Below are 21,080 nucleotides of genomic sequence, written 5' to 3'. Positions count from 1 at the left end.
CCTTTTGGCTTTGACAATGCTTGTTACATTACTGGGTCGCTGCACCAATCTAGGTAATCAGCTGCAACGGATGGACGTGGACACGAGCCCGAGAAAGAGTGCGAGGGTAAGAGCAACAGAGAAAGAGAGTGAGAATGATAAAAAGAGAATATAGTGAATGGATGGATAGATGGATAGATAGATAGACAGATGCCTTCACACCCTTATTGGAGAGGACCATGCAGTCATTTGCAGGTGATATCTAGAGGTGTATTTAGTGGTCGAATTTACACCATGTCCGCCCTGTCCCTTTCATCTGAAATGCAATAAGACATCACAAATCACCAGGATATCATAGCGCACACCATACACTCATCTAGGCACTTCCATTCCGTAACTGTAGCCATCATGTTCCATTGTATTCATGTTATCGACCTGCAAACATGAACGTGTGATTCTCGTATGTAAGTATGTTCCTTTGATAGGCAGGTGTTTGGGCTGAGCTGCCACACAGCATTACAAAGGACAGAGGTTGTTTCTTGGGCCTCGCTCTGGGTACTGTTTGTGAGTTTCTGGGAGGCAGAGGGGTAAGCAAGCAGTGGTGGAGCACTGAGAGATAATGAACTTTCCCAACATACGGCCCATGAAGAGCGCAAGGTCCTGGCCAGTGGAAGGTGCCTGTGTGGCCCACGCTACTGCAAAGGAGGTAAGTTTACACGCCGATCGAGGGATCGTGCTGTTTGGCTTTGGGACCAGATGGCACCCTGCCTGACTGATATCAGCGTGCCTGCACCCCAGTCATGGCATTCTGCCCCAGGAAATGGCAGCCTCCTTACACCTGCAATAGTGCCTTTGCTACACAAAAGCAGCTTATGGCTACATTGAGATGTGCAACACAGGTCTGCTATTGACAGCATGAGCAGCAGAGAGACGATGGGGGGGGGGGGCAGCAACACGACACAAATAAGTGGTGCGTGGCAAGGAAAAGAATCAACATGGCAAATAAAAAATAACGGAACTCGAGAGGGTGTGTGTAAGCCGGGAAGAATAAACAGTGACGGGTTGAGGGAACAGGAGAAGAAGAACCAGGATGGAGGCGGGTAATAGGAAAAAAAAGTGTTTTGATGCGGACAGCGTTGACTGAGTCATAGCGTTATTTTTCTTAAATAAATAATACCTGAATCGCGGCATGAGCTAACAAGCAACAAGGGCAAATAAAAAAATTTAAATAAAAAAGCATGTGAGGGAGGGTGTTAGTGGGGAAGAAGAAACCGGGACGAGTTGGGAAAATAACTAGGATGAGAAAAGTAAAACAAGCGCAGCCGCGAAAGTGACTGCGCTGTGTTTAATTAGTAACATGAGCCACGATGAGGGAGGAATGCAGCTGCACCCTGCACGACGCTGCTCGCTCCTGAGACCAAAATGCCATGGGGGGTGGGGGGGGGGGGGGGGAGAGAAACATTTCAAGAAGAGGTAGGACATGCACCCTTCTTTGGCCGTTTCTGTGCCTTCATTCTTGAAAGACACATGCAAAGGCCAATGGAATGTGTGGGAGGAGTGAAAGCCACACGGAGAAGTTTTGAACGCTCACAATAAGCCTCCCATAGAGCAGCTCATGCGCGCTGCGCTAGGCTCGACCTAACCATGAAGTGCACACATTTTTCTCAACCAAATATAAACTTCTTTTCACTTGTACTTATGTGGTTGTCTATTTACTTACTTGTATACTATTGTGCGACCTGTTCTGATGTATCTGTAAAACTTACCTTTTGTCCTGAATTTTGACCTCTTGTCCTGAATTTTAGTCCTGAAATTTTACACTCACTGTCCTGAATTTGCACCCATGCCAGTTGGTCACCCTAATGGTCACAGCAAGGCCAGCTTTAGTGCTGGTGGCGCCCAGTGCAGCAACCAGTTTTGCCTTCCCTCCCCCAAATGACCACCACTGGGCAAAAGTGCCCATTATCTCTCCATAGCCCGAGTGAGTCACCTGCCCCATGAGTTGCTCTGATTTGGTTTGTAACTTATTTTCTCCGTTAAGAGGCGGACCGCTGAGGGTCAGTCTCTGCCCTCTACTATGTGAGTCCGGCTCTGTCTCGTGCTCGTAGCCCCACCCTTTCGTTTAGCTCCGCCTCACACCATTTCAATAAGTTTGCAGCTCCGCTCTCCTGAGTCCTGCAGCCCGTCCTCTGCTCTGGGATACTAGACTGCCCCGCGCTCGCAGCGTCCATGGAGATCAACTTCAGCGGCCGCAGAGCCTTGGTGACTGGGGCTGGAAAAGGTCGGGCGGGGGCCATCTTCGAATACAGGGACTGATTTTTGGGTGGGGGTGTGGACTAGAGAGACGTATGACTAGCCGGGTGTTTTGCTTAGGTTGAGAGTCACGTGGATGAATGAGTTTTACGTTATTGGATTCCGTAAGAACATAAGCACGTGATACTGAAATGTGGTCACGTGACGAAAATCATGCTATTGAAGCGTTACATGTTTCCGGTCACATTCTTCAGAAGTGAGGGTACCTTGATTGGAGGTGCCTGGCGGGCGCGAGAGTATTGGGTCGCCGTGTCTTGTGATCATCACTTCAGGATGTTAATTATTCATAGTTGTCAACTGTCTGGCCCCATCGTTTAGCCGTCAGCAGTAAACATACTTTAGCTGTTGAGCACACATTGGCAATGTGAAACTACTTCCAAATGCTTAATCGTTTGTGTGAAAACCAGGACCGAATTAACCATGATGACCTGGGATCAAGGTGCGAACTTTAGCTGCTATATGTGACAGTTCTACATTTGCATTGTGCTAGTGTTTGACGCTTGCACGCTTCACATGTGACACTTTATCGCAAATGGAAAATGTGTGCAATGTTGCGGTCATCATTTTTTTTCTTAGTGTGAAGAAAGTATAGGGTAGTCAATGCAGCAATTACGGTAGTAAGTGAAACAATTGCTGAAGTTATTGCACTTTTCCATTGTTTACACTGTTCTATTATTGTTTTGTGGGATTAGTAGGGACCCACTCATAGGGTTAGTGCTGCGCTGCCAAAAAATACTGTCCTGTCCGAAAGACGCAGGCCCTGAACTTCCCACCCTTCCTTATACCGAATTCATTTTTAGGTCTCACCTGACCCAGCGCATGCGCTGGTCTGGCGAGACTTATTGAGAGGGCTCTTGAGACCTATTGGCTATGCCAATGCTTGTTTTTCTTGTTTGCATTCAGGAATATGTAGTTACGTGTTTATAATGAAAATATTAAGCACAACGACATAAGGGAAAAATAATTGACAGTATGAACTACTCTCACGTGACATGGGACATTTTTTGCATGCACTTGTATTTCTGGAAACAGGGAACACCACAGTTGTCAGGGGAATTTTATTTTATAGTTGAGTTTTCAAAGACTCATCTGGTTATTATTGTTGCACTTCTAAAGATCAGCCATCTAGTCACAATAGCCTTCATTGAATTGATTCACGTTTTAGTTAAACCATTACTTTTTTTCAAATGTAACCTGTTTGAACTTATAAAGATGTAGGTTAATGCCCTAATTACTTACCAGTAGTCGTCACTATCCTTAGCCCTACTTTTCAAAATCATCACTTGGGAGGGGAATTCACCGCAGACGACACAGAACAGGAAGCCTTTGAGGCATACAAAAGTTTCTGACTTTCATAAGCCTTTAATTCTTAACACCGTCATTTTCTAGGACTAAATGTGGCACTTTGTGAATAAAAGGTCTTTCACCACAACCAACATCCTCAACTCTGTAGTGTTTATCAAAGGTGTATTCAGAGAACCAAATAGCAGCCATACAAATCTCATTCAAGGAGACCCGCTGAATCCGCTCATGATGCAGAAATACTCCTTCTTGAGCTCCCCTGAATTCCAACCGGAACAGGTATGTTAGATAAAGAATACGCTATAAGTGTAGCAGAGGAAATCCATCTGCTAATAAAAGTATTAGATGCCTTATTTCCTTGTCCATTAAGACCAACATCACAAATTATCCTTTTTTTCTTAGAAAATCAGATCTTCTTTTTAAGGCAACAGAAACTGCTCTTTTCTAACCCAGTAAATGCCACATTCCATTTTGCCTCAATATTAGCCCCTTCAGTCAATGCAGATGCATGTACTACATTGAACAAAATGTCTGAAAGGAATTCCTCTTGTTTCTCAATCACCTCCAACAGACCAAACATCAACCTCCTTCCTGAACTGCTTTAAATAACTCCTTACCTTCAGAAATTTAAAATTGTGTTGTGTAGACGCCATAGATTCCCGCTTTCATTTCTAAATGTGCACCAGCAGAACTCTTCTTAAAGCCGAATCTTTCTTCTTATCAATCTTGGCCTTAATGATACTTTCCTCAGCAAGGAAAGTGGGTCCCGCAATACAGTGAGCAATGTATCTATAGCCACAGGTTCAGTAATGTTTTTATCCATGCCTTCCAGCAGGTATAACCTGGACATCAACCTAGGAAGATTGTTGCCTTTGTATCGGGGTGCTTCCATTCTCACATTATGACAACCCTAATATGTTAATGATCGGGTAGATCAGGAGAATTCCTCTCAAGAATTGCCCCACAACATGTTCTGATGTGGCTAATGGAAGTCCTTCCACTAGAAACACTTTATTTTGCTGCATTCTTGATAATATTTCCTGTAGAAGTTCTTTGTCCATATACTTTCGCCTTTGGCCAGGAGTGTGAACATCCATCTCATTCCCATCAGAATCGGAGCCAGAGGTAGAGACGTCCTGGAGTTTTTGTGGTAGACTGTATATTAGCCACAATCTATAATACAATGCTCCTAATTGCTGAATAAGAATTCTCTTGAACTGACTCTTCCTGCCTAATACTTAACTTTTTTAGCAGTGAGGATGACCTGTAGGAAGAGATCCTCAATAAAATGCCTCTTCTTGGTTATATTTCTACATTCCACCGAAAGAAAGCAGGTCTGGGACAGGCACCAACTTCTCAGTGTCCAGCAACAATGTAAACAACTGTTCATGAACCCATCAATTTAAATCCGAGAAAACACGTTAGCTAGGAGTATGAGCATGCGCGATACCTACTACCAAGTACGCATGCCTGAACCAGCTTTAAGCATACACACTGAGACAGAGGGGCAGGATTTGATCACATGTGAGCCCTTCCTACTTTTGGACTCCGTGCCTGTATACTGGTCAGAGAACGACTTACTATATTTTAGTGCGCATGAACAGGTGCCATAATACTCTTACCCTGCACTCTTAATCCAGCGAATCCATACTCACTATCCTAGTCTTTGTCATGAGAGATAAGAAGAAAAAGGAAGTTCTGTGGGTAATCTTAGCCGTATATATAATACCCATTGGGTGGGTGGAGTTTCATCTTTTTACTTCCTGTTGTTCCTCATGTCTGAGGTGAGCTCACCTCAAACGTAATGACTGGGATGAGGGATGTAGGGATTATATGTATTTTTATCTGCAGCTCCTGTGAATGGAGGGTGAGTGATGACGATTGTCTGCATCTTTATCCTTGTCAGAAAGGGCAGCTTGTGAACATTTATTTTCTGCAGAAACACACCATGTTTGGCAAATGTGTTGGTTCAAGTACATTTCAGTGCTGACGTAAGCCCTACGAAAACGGAATCGGTTATATAAACACCAAAAAAAGTATGGATGACTAAACCACTACTTTGCAGGAATAAACCAGTTTGTGTTAGTGTCACATGCGAGGAGTGACACTTCGCAGCCTCAGTGCGATCCGTTTGTTCATCTTTTGAGATTCTGTATGGACCAGGTGGCAGTACATAAAATAATCAATGCCAAACCCCCTTTTTTGGTAGTTTAGCACTGAATTCCCACTTCTTGTTGCGTTCTTATTCTGTAGGAAGGTTTTTTAGACTGCTCTCAAATAGTTCTCATTTTTGTTTTAATGGTATAGTTATGTGTATTGCTTATTTTGCAAATGTTATACCATTGAAATACTGAACTAGCTCCAATCCTACCTGGATTGGGGAATGAGGGTCACATTTTGTGTTTAAGGGGAAGCCAATGTGCATGGTGGATGGGAATCACTTGCGTTGTGGTAGAGGGTCAAGTGTATTGTGGCAGACAGGTTTTGGGTAAGAGTCTCATGGATTGTGAGGGTCATTGCATCATGGGTAAGACCGATTGTGGATGAGGTTAGCATGAAATATTGGTCAAGATCTTGTAGGTTGCATGGATAATGGACATGCACGTTGTTTATCAAAAAGTCTGATATGGTATTGAAGAGGTTCCTGTGAATTCTTTTAGTATTACAATTTTTGGTTGCATCCACTATTGAATATGGGGGGGGGGGGGGGGTGGACAGAGAGATGGCAGAAAGGCAAAACAAGATGACTTAATGTTCAGAGACAACTAGCGAGCGGATCTTCAAGCCTTCCAGATAATTTTAGATGGCTGTTTTAAGCTGGAGGTACATGGGGAGAGAGTTTCAGAGGGGAAAACTTATGAGTGAAGTAATCTGGCAAAGTGTATTGTGCAGGAGAAGCTCTCAGGTTGTCCCGAGGGTCTTTGATAAGCATCATGTGTGGGGGCTCCTGGGTCATACAGAAGATTGGAAGAAGGTAATATGAATTGCATGTAAGGGTTGTAGATTTGGTTGACTTACAGATGGCGAAAGACGTTTGCAGGGTAGTGCCCATTCTTCTTTGATAATCTGTGATATCTTGCAGGGATTGGACGGGAAACAGTCAAGGCACTTCAAAGTGGAGGGGCTCAAGTCATTGCAGTCAGCAGGACTCAGGCGGATCTGGACAGCCTGGCTTACGAGGTGAGGAAAGCACCCCCCCCCCCAAAAACTGGCATTCAAACACAAAGGCAAACCAAAGTATCCTATTATTGTCTAGTGTAACCTCCAATGTGCTAGAGAGTAACACCCCATGATTCCGCTACACCACGCTGTCCCGTCGGTCCTTCAGAACAATCCTTGTGACAGTCCCTGCATCCACCCTGCTAAACAGTAGGCTGGTTACAACATGTGATTATGATCCAGAAGTGACCTGCATCCTTATTAATTGGCTTTGAACACATACTATGGACATAATTATTGATACCGTTGTGGTAGGGGTTCCTTACTCTCTAGTGCAAGGATTGTACAACAATAGTTGGCACAATACAAATTAAATGAAGGTTACGATAAGCCCATTTAATTTTCTGAAACAAAATCTCATACTTGAAAGCAAAGAAGTAAGGTCAGGGCAACAGTATCCCGCACCAGTCGTTATTATATGCAGTGGCTACAATATCATGATTAGAACCAGGTGCAATGGACCCAGGATGTGACCTTCATACGCCCCAAGAAGGGTGGTATGTAACCTACCCACACAAATTTAAACAAGAAAGGTCCTGCATTCAAATGAACAGATAAGTGGCTAGTGAAAGGATGTTAATGTCCATAGTCCAAAATAAAAGATGTGGCGTTGTATCTTCCCAAATGAAAAACGGTAGTCGATGTTTTTGCTGAAGTAAACGGTTCCTTTTATTCTTTTAATCCATAGAAATTCTTTAAAATCACAGCATGCAAGTGACAAGACAGCCGGCGTGTTTCGTCCCTCTTGGGACCTCTTCAGGGCTTGATAAGTAGAGACATATACCATATGTTCTTTGTGGTTAGTCCTGGTGTGAGCGAGTGAAATAGTGGTAAGTCAAGTACATGGGATATGTATCTCCCAGCGGTTAGTTGGGTCATCCGGTTCAAAGATCGAAAAGGCTTTTCTATGGATTAAAAGAATAAAAGGAGTTGTTTTCTACAGCAAAAACATAGACTAACGTTTTTCATTTGGGAAGATACAACGTCACTACTTTTATGTTGGACTATGGACATTACCATCCTTTCACTAACCACTTATCTGTTCATTTGAGTGCAGGGCCTTTCTTGCTTAAAATTCTAATACTTGCAGTAAACTATAGTACACATTTACTGAAGAAATGTAAAAAGAAAAGCTAAAATCACAAACTTTAGGAAAACGTTGGTGTTTTGGAAAGCATTGGAAGATGTTTCAGGATTTAGTATCCAAGTGTTTTAAACCATTTGAGAATCAAAATCTGCAAGTTGTAGTATCAGTTCAACGTTGCAAGCTACATTTCTTCTTGGTGTTATGGAAATTTGTGGCTTGAGGTTCCGCTGCTTCTCAGTACAATTAACACGCACAGACACGTTGCTGCTTTCATGCCATATTTAAGCTAAGAACTCGCCTTAAAAGTCTTGCTTGTGGCTCACCTGTATTTTCTATCAAACACATTTTGTCTTAGTATTCTAGAGTGCAGGACTCTTACTTCATTCTTGTCACCTCTTGAAAGTGCAGCTACACTTTATTAAAAAAAATAAGTTGTAGAATGATGAAAACCTGAAGTTAGAGCACCTTTCCTCACTTAAAATGGAACATTAGTATCCGTGCATTGAAGCAGTCACTTTAATTGTAGACTTAGTAATTGATTTATGCTTTTGGCATTTGCTTCACCAGCGCCGTGTGTATACACCTTATCTGAGTTAGCAAACTTCTGCGATCTGTGCTCTCTTGGGTTCACAAACAGAGGAAAATCACCAAGTAATCCAGCACCAGTCCATGTCTCTCTGCTGCACCTGGGTGCGGTGAGGGTCAAAACACGGTCCCAATGCTGCTTCGGATACCTTCAAACTGCGGGGACTGTCAGTACCTGGTGTTCTGCCTGCCAGAAACAGGGGCTCAAGACTAATTGTGAACCTTCTGTTACAAGGGACAAGAGAATGGTTACTCGGGCACCAAGCCTTCCTCTCCCTGAATGCCCGAGCACCACTGAAACAGTACGAGGAGAGGAGCGTGGGTGCTGAGATGTTTGTTGGCAGATATCTGTTGCTCCCCATTAGTGGTACACACAGGTGTGAACACCCATAAACTGGTGAAGAGTTAAAGATGATGGCATGGTTTGATCATCAGGTCACTTTCACTCTTCATGCAGTCTAGCCCTCTGATGATCACACATACCTTACCTTTTCTCCAGTGTCCAGGGATCGAGACTATATGTGTGGATCTCGCTAGCTGGAAGGAGACAGAAGAGGCGCTGAAGGCCATAGGCGCTGTGGACCTGCTGGTGAATAATGCTGCTGTGGCTGTATTGCAACCCTTCCTGGAGGTCACTCAGGATGCCTGGGACCGGTAAGTTTGCGTTCTATAAGATAACCAGGCTGCCTTCCAAATCCTGGTCTCAGCCTATACTGTAGGAAACCTTTATCTTCCTAGGTTCATCCGTATTATTGTGGAAAAGTTCCCGATGGTGACAGGCCCAGAACTGACTCCTGTTTCTTCCTAGGTCCCTGGATGTGAACGTGAAGGCAGTGGCTCATGTGTCTCAGGTGAGATACAAACTCCGGGTTGGTATACTGCACCATCATATATGTGATGTCAAGCAGTCACGTTGGCAAGGCTGGAGGCAGCTTAAAAATACACTGTCTTTCTCTGGTAGGGGTTGGAACAAGCATAATGTGAAATGTTCCTTTCAAATGAGCTGCAAATGGGCACCGACTATTTATTCCAAGCAGTGATATTTGAGTAGCATGCATAGGGCCGGCTCCCCGGCAGACTGGTGACTCTACACTATGGCTTACTGGTTTCCATTTGTATTTCAGATAGTTGCACGGGAGATGATCAAGCGTGGTTCACAGGGGTCAATAGTGAATATCTCCAGCCAAGCCTCTAAGTGTGCTTTGCAGGATCATACCGTCTACTGTAAGTTTCCCACCATCTCATGTCCACATAATCACACTGAATGTCTGCAAGATGTAACTATTGTGGATCACCATGTTGTACACATGCCTCCTATCTAGTGTTGAGTCCAGAAAATCTTAAGTTGTTTTAATTGAAATCTTTTGTTTGGGCTTCAAACGTGATTCAGATAAAACCCCCTATACCACGTTGAAGCCCACAAAGTGTTTGCTTGCAGACTCCACTTCAGATTTTTATTTAGATTTTTGTGCCATTGGGGTATGGAGTTGTAATAAATATGCCGCCAAAACAAGAAGGATATGGAAAAAGTAGTTCAGTGTTGAGTCGAACTGGAAAAGCATCAACAACATTTCCAACCAGTATGCTTATGGAATCAGTCAGTACATATGACAATAACTCCAGAGTGGGGTGTTTGAGATAATGGAGAATACCTGTTTTTAATCTGCCTCCCAACGTAATTCACACTATTCCTGGAAGGACATTGCAGTTCAAATCCAGATAGACAACACAGGTGAGAAGTTAAACATCAAACGCATGAAAGTTGACCAGAGGAATGCCTACATTTTGTCTAACCACTGGCTATTGCTCAGGGTAGCTATCCACCCCTTTGTTCTTTTACCCATCATGCCACCTCAGTGTAGACCTAGCCACATGCAAATCAGACCCTGCTCCAATAGGAAAAGTTCAGCCCGAAATGCCAGGCCATGTCCTCCCGGTACTGAAATGCAAGGAACCCAAGACTGGTTTCACACTGATCGGGGCTCGTCAGTTGAATGTAGCTTGGTTCCAGTAGCATAGTGAGTACGGGACCCACATCTGGGCATAACCTTGCCACTTAAGGCGGTATATCAAGTACATAAAAAGTGACGGGAGAAATGCTTGCAATTTGCCCAACCACTAGCAATCGCCCTGTTTAGAAAACAGTAGCTCTGGACTATGATGTTGCTGTTGCCCTGCCAGAGACTTCATAGCTTGAGATTAAATTGTTGCTGCCACCCTCATTCTTGTTGGGGAACGAAAATATTAAAATTTGCGGTCCTAAAGTGGATTTTCAGGTTCTTGACTTTATTGAAGAAACCATAAGGGAGACCAAAAAAAAGACTTTTGAGGCACAGCTTTTCCAATCCATAGAGGGATCTTTCGTCCCAATTCCGAGATAGGTGGAGGTGCAAGGTCATAAAACTAGTTTTTGTCTAGTACTTGACAATCTGTGTCTGAGTACTCACCGTCACAGTCCTGATCTGATGCGCCCTCTCCAACTCCTGCTTCTATTTTCATCACTAAGGCAAACCCATGTTACTGGGTGATGCAGGAGGTTGCTCCGCATGGGAAGGACATTGAGCCAGCAGCCAAGAGGGTTCCTCACAGGCAAGCAAGGCGGCTTTAGCTTTGCTAGTGACTTTTTTTGTTTTATTTGTTCTTGTGATTACTTGAGTACTTAAGCAAACTGTAGATCCGAGGGTGTTTAAGTCTTCCTAAAGGTGAATTTAGGTCAGCAGAATCTCTAGGAGCACTGGGAGTAAGTGGGAAAGATGGGGCAAATGTATTAACAATATCCTGAACTATGTATAATTTCACTAAAGAATGTGCCCTCTGGCCTTTCAAGCTGCAAAGTCTGTAGGTCTCCTGGTATCAATTGTTTATTTTATGTTCTTTCCAAATATTGGGGAGACTTTATTGATCTGTTCTAGTAACAAAAACCGAATTAATTTTGAGAAGGATTTACGAATGTTCACATCAATCAGATAATCACTGATGTGTTTTCTAATCGTTATTTAAACAAACTTGACAGAAAAATCAAAGCCAAGTAGCATTCCCCGCTACATTGTCTAGTGGGTATTTGTGCACAATGATTTGAGCAGTGTTTTTCATTTAATGGGTTCAAATACCCTTTTAATTGTTGTGCACAGGAGATGGACAGTCTCTGTGAGAGCCTATGTCTTATTATTCGTTTTGCTTGGTATCACCGCTTCCATCGTTTTATTTGAAAATATATATCCGGAAGTCCTCCCTGATCTATTTTGAGCATTTGGTCTGTGTAGTGATCAAGTCCACTCAGTTGAGATGATTTAAGGAGGTTTTATTGAGGATGCTACAAGATCACAGGAAGATTAGAACAGGACCAGATCAGGATCAGTTCAGGTCCAGAGCGAGACCCCACCAGGAGCAGCCAGCAGGCAGCTCAGCCCAGTCAACTGTCCCTTCTCTGACAGATCCCCAACATTCTGACATCATCATCACATTATCATTCCACTTGTGGTAGAATAGCATTGGATTAACATTTGCAGGATATAACATATCCCCCTTTCTTATACGGGAGAACAAAAAGCTAGAAACAGAAGAGAAGAACCTGAGAAAGTGAAAGCAAAATGATTATACAAAAGGAAAAAGAACAACAATAAAAGAACATCCATAAAAAGAAGAGCAGTGTGAGAACAACCATAGAAGAGCAACCAAGAGGGAAATCAAGGAACAGAGAAGAAAGGAAATCAAACATAGAAACCATCCTCCCTTCTTACACAACAGCGAAGAAGAAAAAACAACAACGTAAGAGAAAAGGATAAAAGAAAGCACAAAAGACTACCTCAAAGCACACCCACTGGCCAGAACAGGAATGAAATGGAGGCTGAAAATGGAAAACTAACGGAACACAGGGCTAAAGGCAGCGACGAACGCAGAGGAAGAAAACACGACAGAAAAACAAAGGAAAGTCCAGGATCCACAAGAGACACGAGAAGAAGACCTCAGAAGGAAAACAGAAAAGAAGAAAGAAACAAGGAAGATGAGGAAAAATATAAGGGTAATCCTCACCTACAAGAAACGCCATCATCAATATAAAATTTTAAATATAATCTAAAGATAACAGTGCATAATAAAATTCTTAACTATATGTGAGGTTCGGGAGGACTATAACCCGAAAACACGCCCTAGAAATATACGGCAAAACAACAGTAACAGATGGGGCTAAGACCCATATGAACATAGTCCTTGTAAAGTTGACATGATGTAAAAAAAAAAAAATATATGGGTAGGAACCCATATGGTAAGAACAGTATGTGTTTGGGTAAGAACCCGCACTAATGCAATAGGACTGTAACCTTTGCATGGGTACACCCTGTAGACGGGTACATTTGAAACCGTACCGGTAGAAAGCGTACGGGTAAGAACCCGCAAATTGATTAATGCGAAAGGACTGTAACCTTCGCATAGACTCACCCTGTAGACAGGTACATTAGAAAGCGTACGGGTAGGAACCCGCACTGCTGCAAAAGGAGTGTAATCTTTGCATGTATCCACCAAGAGAGGGAAAAAGAATAGTGCATATGTGAAATGTGTACAAGTGAACAACGCGCAGATGGGACTTAAACCCACTGCTGGCAAAAAGGACTACTGACTCATTGCAATCCCAGTGTAGGGGAACATGAAGCAAGCAAAAACAAAACAGCAGACAAATGACAAAACATTTGTAACAGACGCAGAAATGTAATGACATAGACCTATGTCACACGCCGGTGAGCGACTACTCACCCGAGCATCCCAAGCAAACAAATGCCCTTGCCTAAAGGAACAAAATGAAAACAAGCCAAGAAACGAAAATAGACACCTCATATACAGAAGCAGTAAAATAAGGGGTGCGGAAAAACTTCACACATAGGAAAACTGTGAGAAACACTCCTTGGAAACAGAAACTAGTCTTATTTCAACTTGGCAGTAGATGGCAGTGTAGCTCTGGCCAATCTCGCAGTTTTAAACTTTATCAAGCTGCAATAGAGCAATTTGAAGCTTTTCCATCGTAAGATATTAGCCTTTCACTGAGGAACAGATAAGATCTCCTGGTAGAAAGACAACTAAAAAGTGTTCTCTGACCTCGATGGGATGTCTCCGGACTCCAAAACATAGGCCGGTGTCGAATGTCTGGTGACTTGAAAGGGAGGACTGATAAACTGAAGGATGTACTCAACGTTTTTTATTCTTGACACGAAGTACGAGATGGTTGACTGTGAGCGAGCGTTGATTTCCAATTAAATGAGCGTGGTTGGCAAATGGCTTGTGAAGCAAGGCAATGCAGTAACAATGGTGCCTACCGCAAGATGGCGGCACGTATTTTACGTCGCACCGGATGGCTCGCGGCATCGCCAAGCACTAAAAACGTCTAAAGGCAGAAATGCATGCTCCACAAGGAAGAAGACGTCATGGAGATCTGTAGCTTCCTCGTGCGACACCCAGAGCCAGGTTAGAAGCGCAAGCTAAATTCGAAATTTGAAAAACAGTCCAACAGTAGTCTTATCTGTTTAAAATGTAATGAAAATTTACAATCCAAGAAATGAACGTCGTTAAATCATATGTAAAAATTGAGTCTGAAATGCGGTAAGAGACAGCATAATAAAGTTGTCGCACCTCTGATGATTTTAGTGTCACACTGACAAACTGCCTCCAAAACGGTAGCACAGTTTTGCTGAGCCAAAGGTGATTTACTTCATAACGCAGAGGTCAAATAGATCTACCTCATGGCAGTAAACCGTCTGAGAGTAACTACAAACCAGTGGACGCAGCGCTAATACAGAGGAGCGCTAATGGAAAATAAAATAAAATGTCACACATCCAGACCCACAGAAAGGGAAAGCTTGAGCTGAATAAAGTGATGGATGATGAACTTGAAGAAAAATGCCTCATGTAAAACAGATGCAGCACACTACGCACTGGAGACAAAAACACTAACAGCCACAGGTTACCTTGTTTCTAGTTTCACAAAATACGTTGGTTGTGGCACAGTAGACGTTTTTGTGTTACTGCAGATATTTGTTGTGGGATAGTTTCTTCTCCAAGGTGTATGCAGGCTTGTAACCGTATTTACAGGTGTTGTAGAAGTCCAGATGAAAGTAAAACACATCCCCTGACATCAGTAGGCTTACCCTCACTTGAAGGCACAGCACAAAGCGAAAACGCTGAAGATGTTGGCAGGCTTACTCTCATTGAGGGCACAGCACTTGCGCAGACTATAGGAACAACTGGCAGACTGCTGTGGGCGACCGTTGGGAGGTCACTGGTGAGGTCAGGATGCCAGTTGGTATACCTTGACTTGAGTTGCAGGAGGTTCTGTATTTTAAGTTGCTTGAAATCCTTGTAGAGGTGACAGAAGCAGGTTCTTTAGAAGATCGTCGCCAAAATTCTGTAGTGATCAAGTCCACTCAGTTGAGATGATTTAAGGAGGTTTTATTGAGGATGGTACAAGATCACAGGAAGATTAGAACAGGACCAGATCAGGATCAGTTCAGGTCCAGAGGGAGACCCCACCAGGAGCAGCCAGCAGGCAGCTCAGCCCAGTCAACTGTTCCTTCTGTGACAGATCCCCAACATTCTGACAGCATCATCACATTATCATTCCACTTGTGGTAGAATAGCATTGGATTAACATTAGCAGGATATAACATATATATCCGGAAGTCCTCCCTGATCTATTTTGGGCATTTGTTCTGTTAGACCCGCCCCATAGCATTCTGCCTTTTCATCTCTCATAATTAAGACTACCAGCCAAACTTGGCAGCTGTGTGAGCTGTGCCTTGTCCCTCACTGTTGGACTTGGCCTTCTCTGCAGGGTCCCCCCAAACTTTTCCCTTCACTCCTCCTGCTTTTTGACCCAGTTTTTATTGTCTTTAGGACTCTGTACATTTCACTACTGATAACCATTGCTAAAGCCCTTGTCCTCTCACCTTACACATAGTAAAATTGGCTTACACCAATTTGGTACATTTAACTTGCTTGTAAATCCCTGGTAAACTGGTACTATAGGTTCCCAGGGTCTGTAAATGTAATTCTGCATGTGGACCTGCAGCACCGATTGTGCTGCACACTTAAATAGCTGTTTAAAACATGTCTCAGGCCTGCCTTTGCAGATTGTGGGCAGTTTTAAACCACCACTTCGCACCTTCCTTTTTAATACGCATGTCAATCCTAAGGTAGGCCCAAAACAGCCCATAGGAGCCCCATTGGTGTATGGGGGGGGGGCTCCAGAAGCTTCTCCCACTTCAGAGGGAGCCCTAGTTATGAAAACAGGACCCTCAGACCAAATTTTCTTTTCTCTTCTGGGCCTGCAGAAGAACTCTGAGGACTGCCCTGCTGTCTTTGGCCTGCTGTGCACTTCAAAGAACTGCCCTGCTGCACCAAGAAAATTGCTCTGATGCCTGAAACCTGCCTTGTGCCCTCAGCGGATTGCCCTGCTGCTTGAGTCCTACTTTTCTGATTGTACCCAGGACTACCATAGTGACTTCAGTGGCTAGATGGCTGGCCTTCTCATCAGAGTTTCAGGGTCAAAAAATGCTCCAACCATCTTGAACCTGCACCTGGACCCAGCCTGAGTGAACTCTGACCCTCCAAGTAGTGCTGCTGCAGTCCTGGGCCCTTGGAAGTGGGGGTAAAGGTGTTGTACCAGCCCAAGTGAAGGTTCCATCAAATCCGACACAAAGTGACATCATGTAGACAGCGCACCAAGGACATAAAAGGTACAGTCCTCAGTGGGCCAAACTTGGCCCTGTGCCTTCTCTGTGCTTCATCACGGTTAGCCTGAACTTGTGAGTTTGTCCCGGTCCAGCGAGAGCAGATACCCTCAGTTGGAACTTTGCGCCTTGTGGCGCAACTTTATTCTAAATCTTTAAAATTGCATATCTCCATTTCTAACGATTTGATTTTTGTCATTTTGGTGTCATTTTATTTCTTACATTTTACTCTGTGTGTTTAAATTGGTGTGGGAGTTTTATTGTGTTGTGTTTCCACTTTATTACTGTTTGTGTGCTGCATAAATACTTTGCAGATTTCTTCTTGGGTAAGCCAGACTGCTTTTGTGCCAAGCTACCATAGGTTTAAGCACAGGGTTAATTTAGTGACTGTTTGTGGTTCACCCTTCCAAGGATTGTAGCTGTTACTTAGGAAGGGCTCAGATCCCCCCTCAACCAACAGCACCATTTTTCACACATACCACCACAGAAGCAACATTACCAAATCTTCATGACAAGACAGGAATAAGACCTCCAGAAGCATCCTGGTTTTCCAACCTCCTACACCACAGGCTTCAACACAACAACTTCCCCTTCTCCATCTTGCAAGCCTGTATCTGCTGCCTGCGCAGATACCCTGGCTCCTCTCAAAGCCACAAGAACAAGACTGCAGGCATGCTGGTACATGGGAGAGCTCAAGCTCCCCAAATGCCACTGCAAGAAACTTGAATGCAGAAGGATACAGAGTTGGAATGACAAGACGAGCACCTACAAATCTTCCCTCAGACGCTACCATCAGCCAGTCAGAGACACTAAATGCTCTGCTCCCACTGATAGCATTGAAAGCAGCACCAGCAGTGCCAAGGAAATCTTTGCTACAGTTAAATATTCCACCTCTCTCGCAGAAAGCTTCACCACTGTAACTCACTTTCAGAACCTCTGCACTCAGCTGTCCCTATTCTTCAGCAACAAAATCCCCCAACATCTACGAAAACTTTGCACCCCAATCAGATCCTTCCACCTTTGCAGCCCTCTTGTCAATCTATCAACACCGAGAGGACCATCCTCACCACCTGGCCCACTATCGCCACTCAAACTGCAATGATCATGCAGTCCATACACTCCGGAGCACCCTCATGCCCCTCCGTCTTAATCAGCGCAGCCATCACCCCGAATCTGAATGACTAAATCCTCACAGCCAGCTGCCGGGATGCCTGGAAACTCTCCACAGGACTCCTCTGGCTCAAAGAACTATAAGCAGGCCCAAAATGCTCACCAACTACCGGCCTATCTCCCTGCTACTATACCCGACAAATGTTGTTGGAATGATGATAAACACCTAGCCTCCTACATCACTGATAGCCACCTCCTCAAAAACACTCAATCTGGATTCAGGCCAGACCACAGTACAGAGACCACCCTCATCACTGGCATGGAAGAAATCCGGATGATCATGGACTGAGGTGACACTGCAGCCCTCCTCCTACTGAATCTGTCCACAGCCTTCGACACTCCAACCCCATCCTTATCCAACGACAGGCAAGATGGAAGTAGTAATCTTTGGCAAAGACCCTTCTTTCTAGGACTCCACATGGTTGAATGCCGAATTTAGACCCTTACCCGTCCCGGTAACCCCTGCAAAGAATCTCATAATAGTAATCAACATCCAACTCACCATGGCTGGCCAAGTAAAGCAGGTCTCCTGCTTCCACACACTCCAGATGCTCAAGATGATCTTCACATGGCTCTCCACCAACAATTGCAGAGCCATCACACAAGCCCTCATCACCAACAAGCTGGAAACAGCAGCACACCCTATGCTGCAATCCATGCTGAACTGAGCAGAAGATTCCAGACCATACAGAACTCGGTGGCCAGGCTCAGCCTCAACTTCCCACCCTGCACTCGCATAGCCTGCATCCCAAAGAGCTCCACTGGCTCCCAATCTGAAAATTAGCACTCTTTAAACTCCTCACGCTCACATGCAAAGCCTTACACAACATTGGCCTCATGTACCTCAGCAACTCCACAGACATTGACGATATACAGAAAATGAGAAGCAGTGGCAAAGACAAAGGGCCAGCACACCCCAGATTGATCCAATATGTTAGTTTATCCTTAGGTGCTCATCCTTATGGTACTCTACTGCTATGAGCACTGCTACATCCATATGCACATGATAATTTACCAAAATGACTGAAAAATCTAAATATGGAATGGACATTTAACTGTACAACAAAAGAATTTTAAGATATTTGTACCCTGAAGCAGTTCCAGCAGATGTTAAAGGAATGAAAAGTGTTTACTGCAAATCTTAATCAAAGAATTGGATGATAAATAAAGCAGGATTCTTGTTGGACTTTTGAATCTCTGTATTCTTTGACATTTGGGGTGTGCACTCTTTGAACTGAATTAATGCACTGCAAGAACTTTCATAGACCTACCAGGAACTTCTGCTCTGCCGGACTTCTGCTCGCACACAGCCACTGCATGTGCAGGACCAGATCTGGTGGTTGTGCCTTCTCATACCTCGCGCCTAAAGCCTAGAATGACCTACCCCTGCACATCAGAGCCTCCACCTCCATTCTTCAAGTCTGCTAGAAACTGACGACCTGGCTTTACACCTAGCCCCAACCCTGGGCTCTGCCCATCCTGCTTCAGCTCCCAGGAAAGTTGTGCACTAAATAAATATACAACATAACAATATGACCACCATGTTCTACCTCAACAAACGGCAAGGGACAAGGTTAGATAAGCAGTCCAGCACAGGACAAATAGAAATGTGTCATTTAGAGAAAGAGGATACTAATGGCAACACACCATAGGTGCAGAGCACAGAAGAGGACATGCTCATTGTGAGATATTTTAGCATCGGTTTTAATATTCTTTTAAAAAGCACATATTTTCTTGATTTGGGCACTTACTCTATCAATATCAGCTTTGCTCCGTGTACCGCTCACTCTGTGTGGCTCATCCCTTGCTTCACTGTCCGCCACAACGTTTTAATTGCTGTTTGAGCAGAGGAAGCATAGAGTCCTATTCCCCGCTCGTGTCAGCCAGCATGACGGGCAGCGGTCCAGTTGTTTCCGCTTCTGTGTATTTAAGCAGACCATGGCGCTGATCCTTGTATCGTTTGTCACAGAAGTAACCATTCCTCATAGTATTTTTATACAGATACTGATTTAAAACACCTCAAGCCCTCCGACCAAGTGTGTGTTTTCCCACCCTCCCCATTACTTAGAGGGACCATTCTCTTGCCCAAAATGTAAATTTGTAGGTACTCCCAATCTAACTTCTATTTCTATTAAAAAAAAAATGGTAATTGTACTTCCCCCCCCCCCCCCCCCCCCCCCCCCACCCCATGATGCAGCCTAGGTCCTCAAATTGTAAATCCCTATAGACAGTGGTCACTCTTCTAAGAAACAACCAGCACATTTCTCTACGCTAAACTGTCTCTATTTTAATGCCTGGTCTATTCCAAAACCTACCATAGAGATATGGGACTTACTTACTCATCAGCTCCCAGGTATATGCTACATTACAGAAACCTGGCTTTACACTTCAGCCCTCCTTTGTGTCCCTATCGCACTTCCTGACAACTACAAACTGGTCAGACTGGACAGGGAAGTAAGACCGGGGTGGAGTAGCCTTCATTTTCCAAGATACTCTTAAATTACTGCTAATTTACTTTTTACTCTCGGAGTGGGCAGAAATGGCAATATTCAAAGTTGAATTTCTCCACGGGGGAATGTGGAAAGGAGCTACAGTATATCGTTCCCCGGGTCCTAAGAAATAATTCAGTTTTAATTTAACTGAATGAATGTCTCCCTATCTGTTATCTTTGCCTATTTCCTCCTAATTGGAGATTTTACCCTTCATGTTGAGCAAGCATCCTGTTCCAGACATTTCTAACTTGCTGTCTAACCTTAAAATGCTTGATCTCCATTTGATAAAAAACGGGATCCATGCACTCTGCTGGCCACACTTTAGACCTACCATTCTTCATTTCCCAGGGTATTCATGTCGACGAACCTGAACCTCTCACCTGGACAGATCACTTTTTAATCAAATGTAATATCTCTTGTAAATATCCCCTACAAAATCTAAAACCGGAATAAAGGTTAGAACAAGATGCTGGAATCCGCTATCTGCAGCCAGCTTTCAAGTTGTGTTTAGAACCCCAGACTTTGAGAACTTATCCAAGGCAGCATTGATGTTCAGTGTATTATCAGAGTCATGTTCTGGGGCTCTTGACATAGTCTCCCCCTACAAAACCCATATGACTACATTGTCCAGACCCAATGCATCTTTGTGCACAGCAGAATTAAAAATTGTAAAATCATACTGTAAGAAATTAGAACATATGTGGAGGTCTTCGAAAGACACCCTCCACAGATACCAATACAAAAAAGTGTTATGGGCTTACGAGACAAAATAAAATCAGTCAGAAGACTCTATACTATTGGCAGAATTGAACAAGCAGACAGTTCTGCAGAATAGCTTTATAAAGTCTTAAAGGAGCACTCTAACCCCCTTTCCTGCAGTTCAGCTACAATAGCTTCCCATACACTCTGTGACTCCTTGGCTTCACACTTTGAAATAAAAATGGATAATATTTATCATAATTTTCATAACTCGTTGGCACCAATATACCCCGAACTCGATAATTCTTCAGGTAATAACTCCCAGGCTATATCAGAAAGATTTGAATTGATCACATATACTCAAGTAGTGGAACTCTTAGTTAAAACAAAATCTGGCTCGCCAACAGACCTTTGCCCCCCGCCCCATATCACAGCCATGCTATCCAATTCTTTTGCAACAATGGTTCCATCTTTATGCAACCTATCTTTGTCATCAGCCAAAGTGCCCAAGAAACGGTA

The 21,080-nt window shown here is 43.8% G+C and overlaps 1 protein-coding gene across 2 annotated transcripts in view; it reads left to right on the top strand.

Moving 5' to 3' along the window:
* The first annotated feature begins 2,119 nt into the window (after nt 1-2,119).
* DCXR (dicarbonyl and L-xylulose reductase) overlaps nt 2,120-21,080 on the top strand; it is a 65,957-nt gene continuing 46,996 nt past the window's right edge. The window contains exons 1-5 of one of the 2 annotated variants that reach the window (XM_085617560.1): nt 2,120-2,260; nt 6,677-6,774; nt 8,985-9,139; nt 9,294-9,336; nt 9,610-9,709. In XM_085617560.1, coding sequence (XP_085473686.1) covers nt 2,209-2,260; nt 6,677-6,774; nt 8,985-9,139; nt 9,294-9,336; nt 9,610-9,709 — 448 coding nt within the window. In that variant the 5' untranslated portion in view covers nt 2,120-2,208. Of the gene's footprint in view, nt 2,261-2,445; nt 2,732-6,676; nt 6,775-8,984; nt 9,140-9,293; nt 9,337-9,609; nt 9,710-21,080 lie in introns of those variants that run through there. The other variant, XM_085617561.1, reaches the window with a different exon arrangement.

The sequence above is a fragment of the Triturus cristatus genome, chromosome 7 (assembly GCF_964204655.1).
Source record: "Triturus cristatus chromosome 7, aTriCri1.1, whole genome shotgun sequence".
Lineage (NCBI taxonomy): Eukaryota > Metazoa > Chordata > Amphibia > Caudata > Salamandridae > Triturus > Triturus cristatus.
Note: the sequence above shows the minus strand (reverse complement) of the source record. Positions and strands in the feature narration are given on the sequence as shown.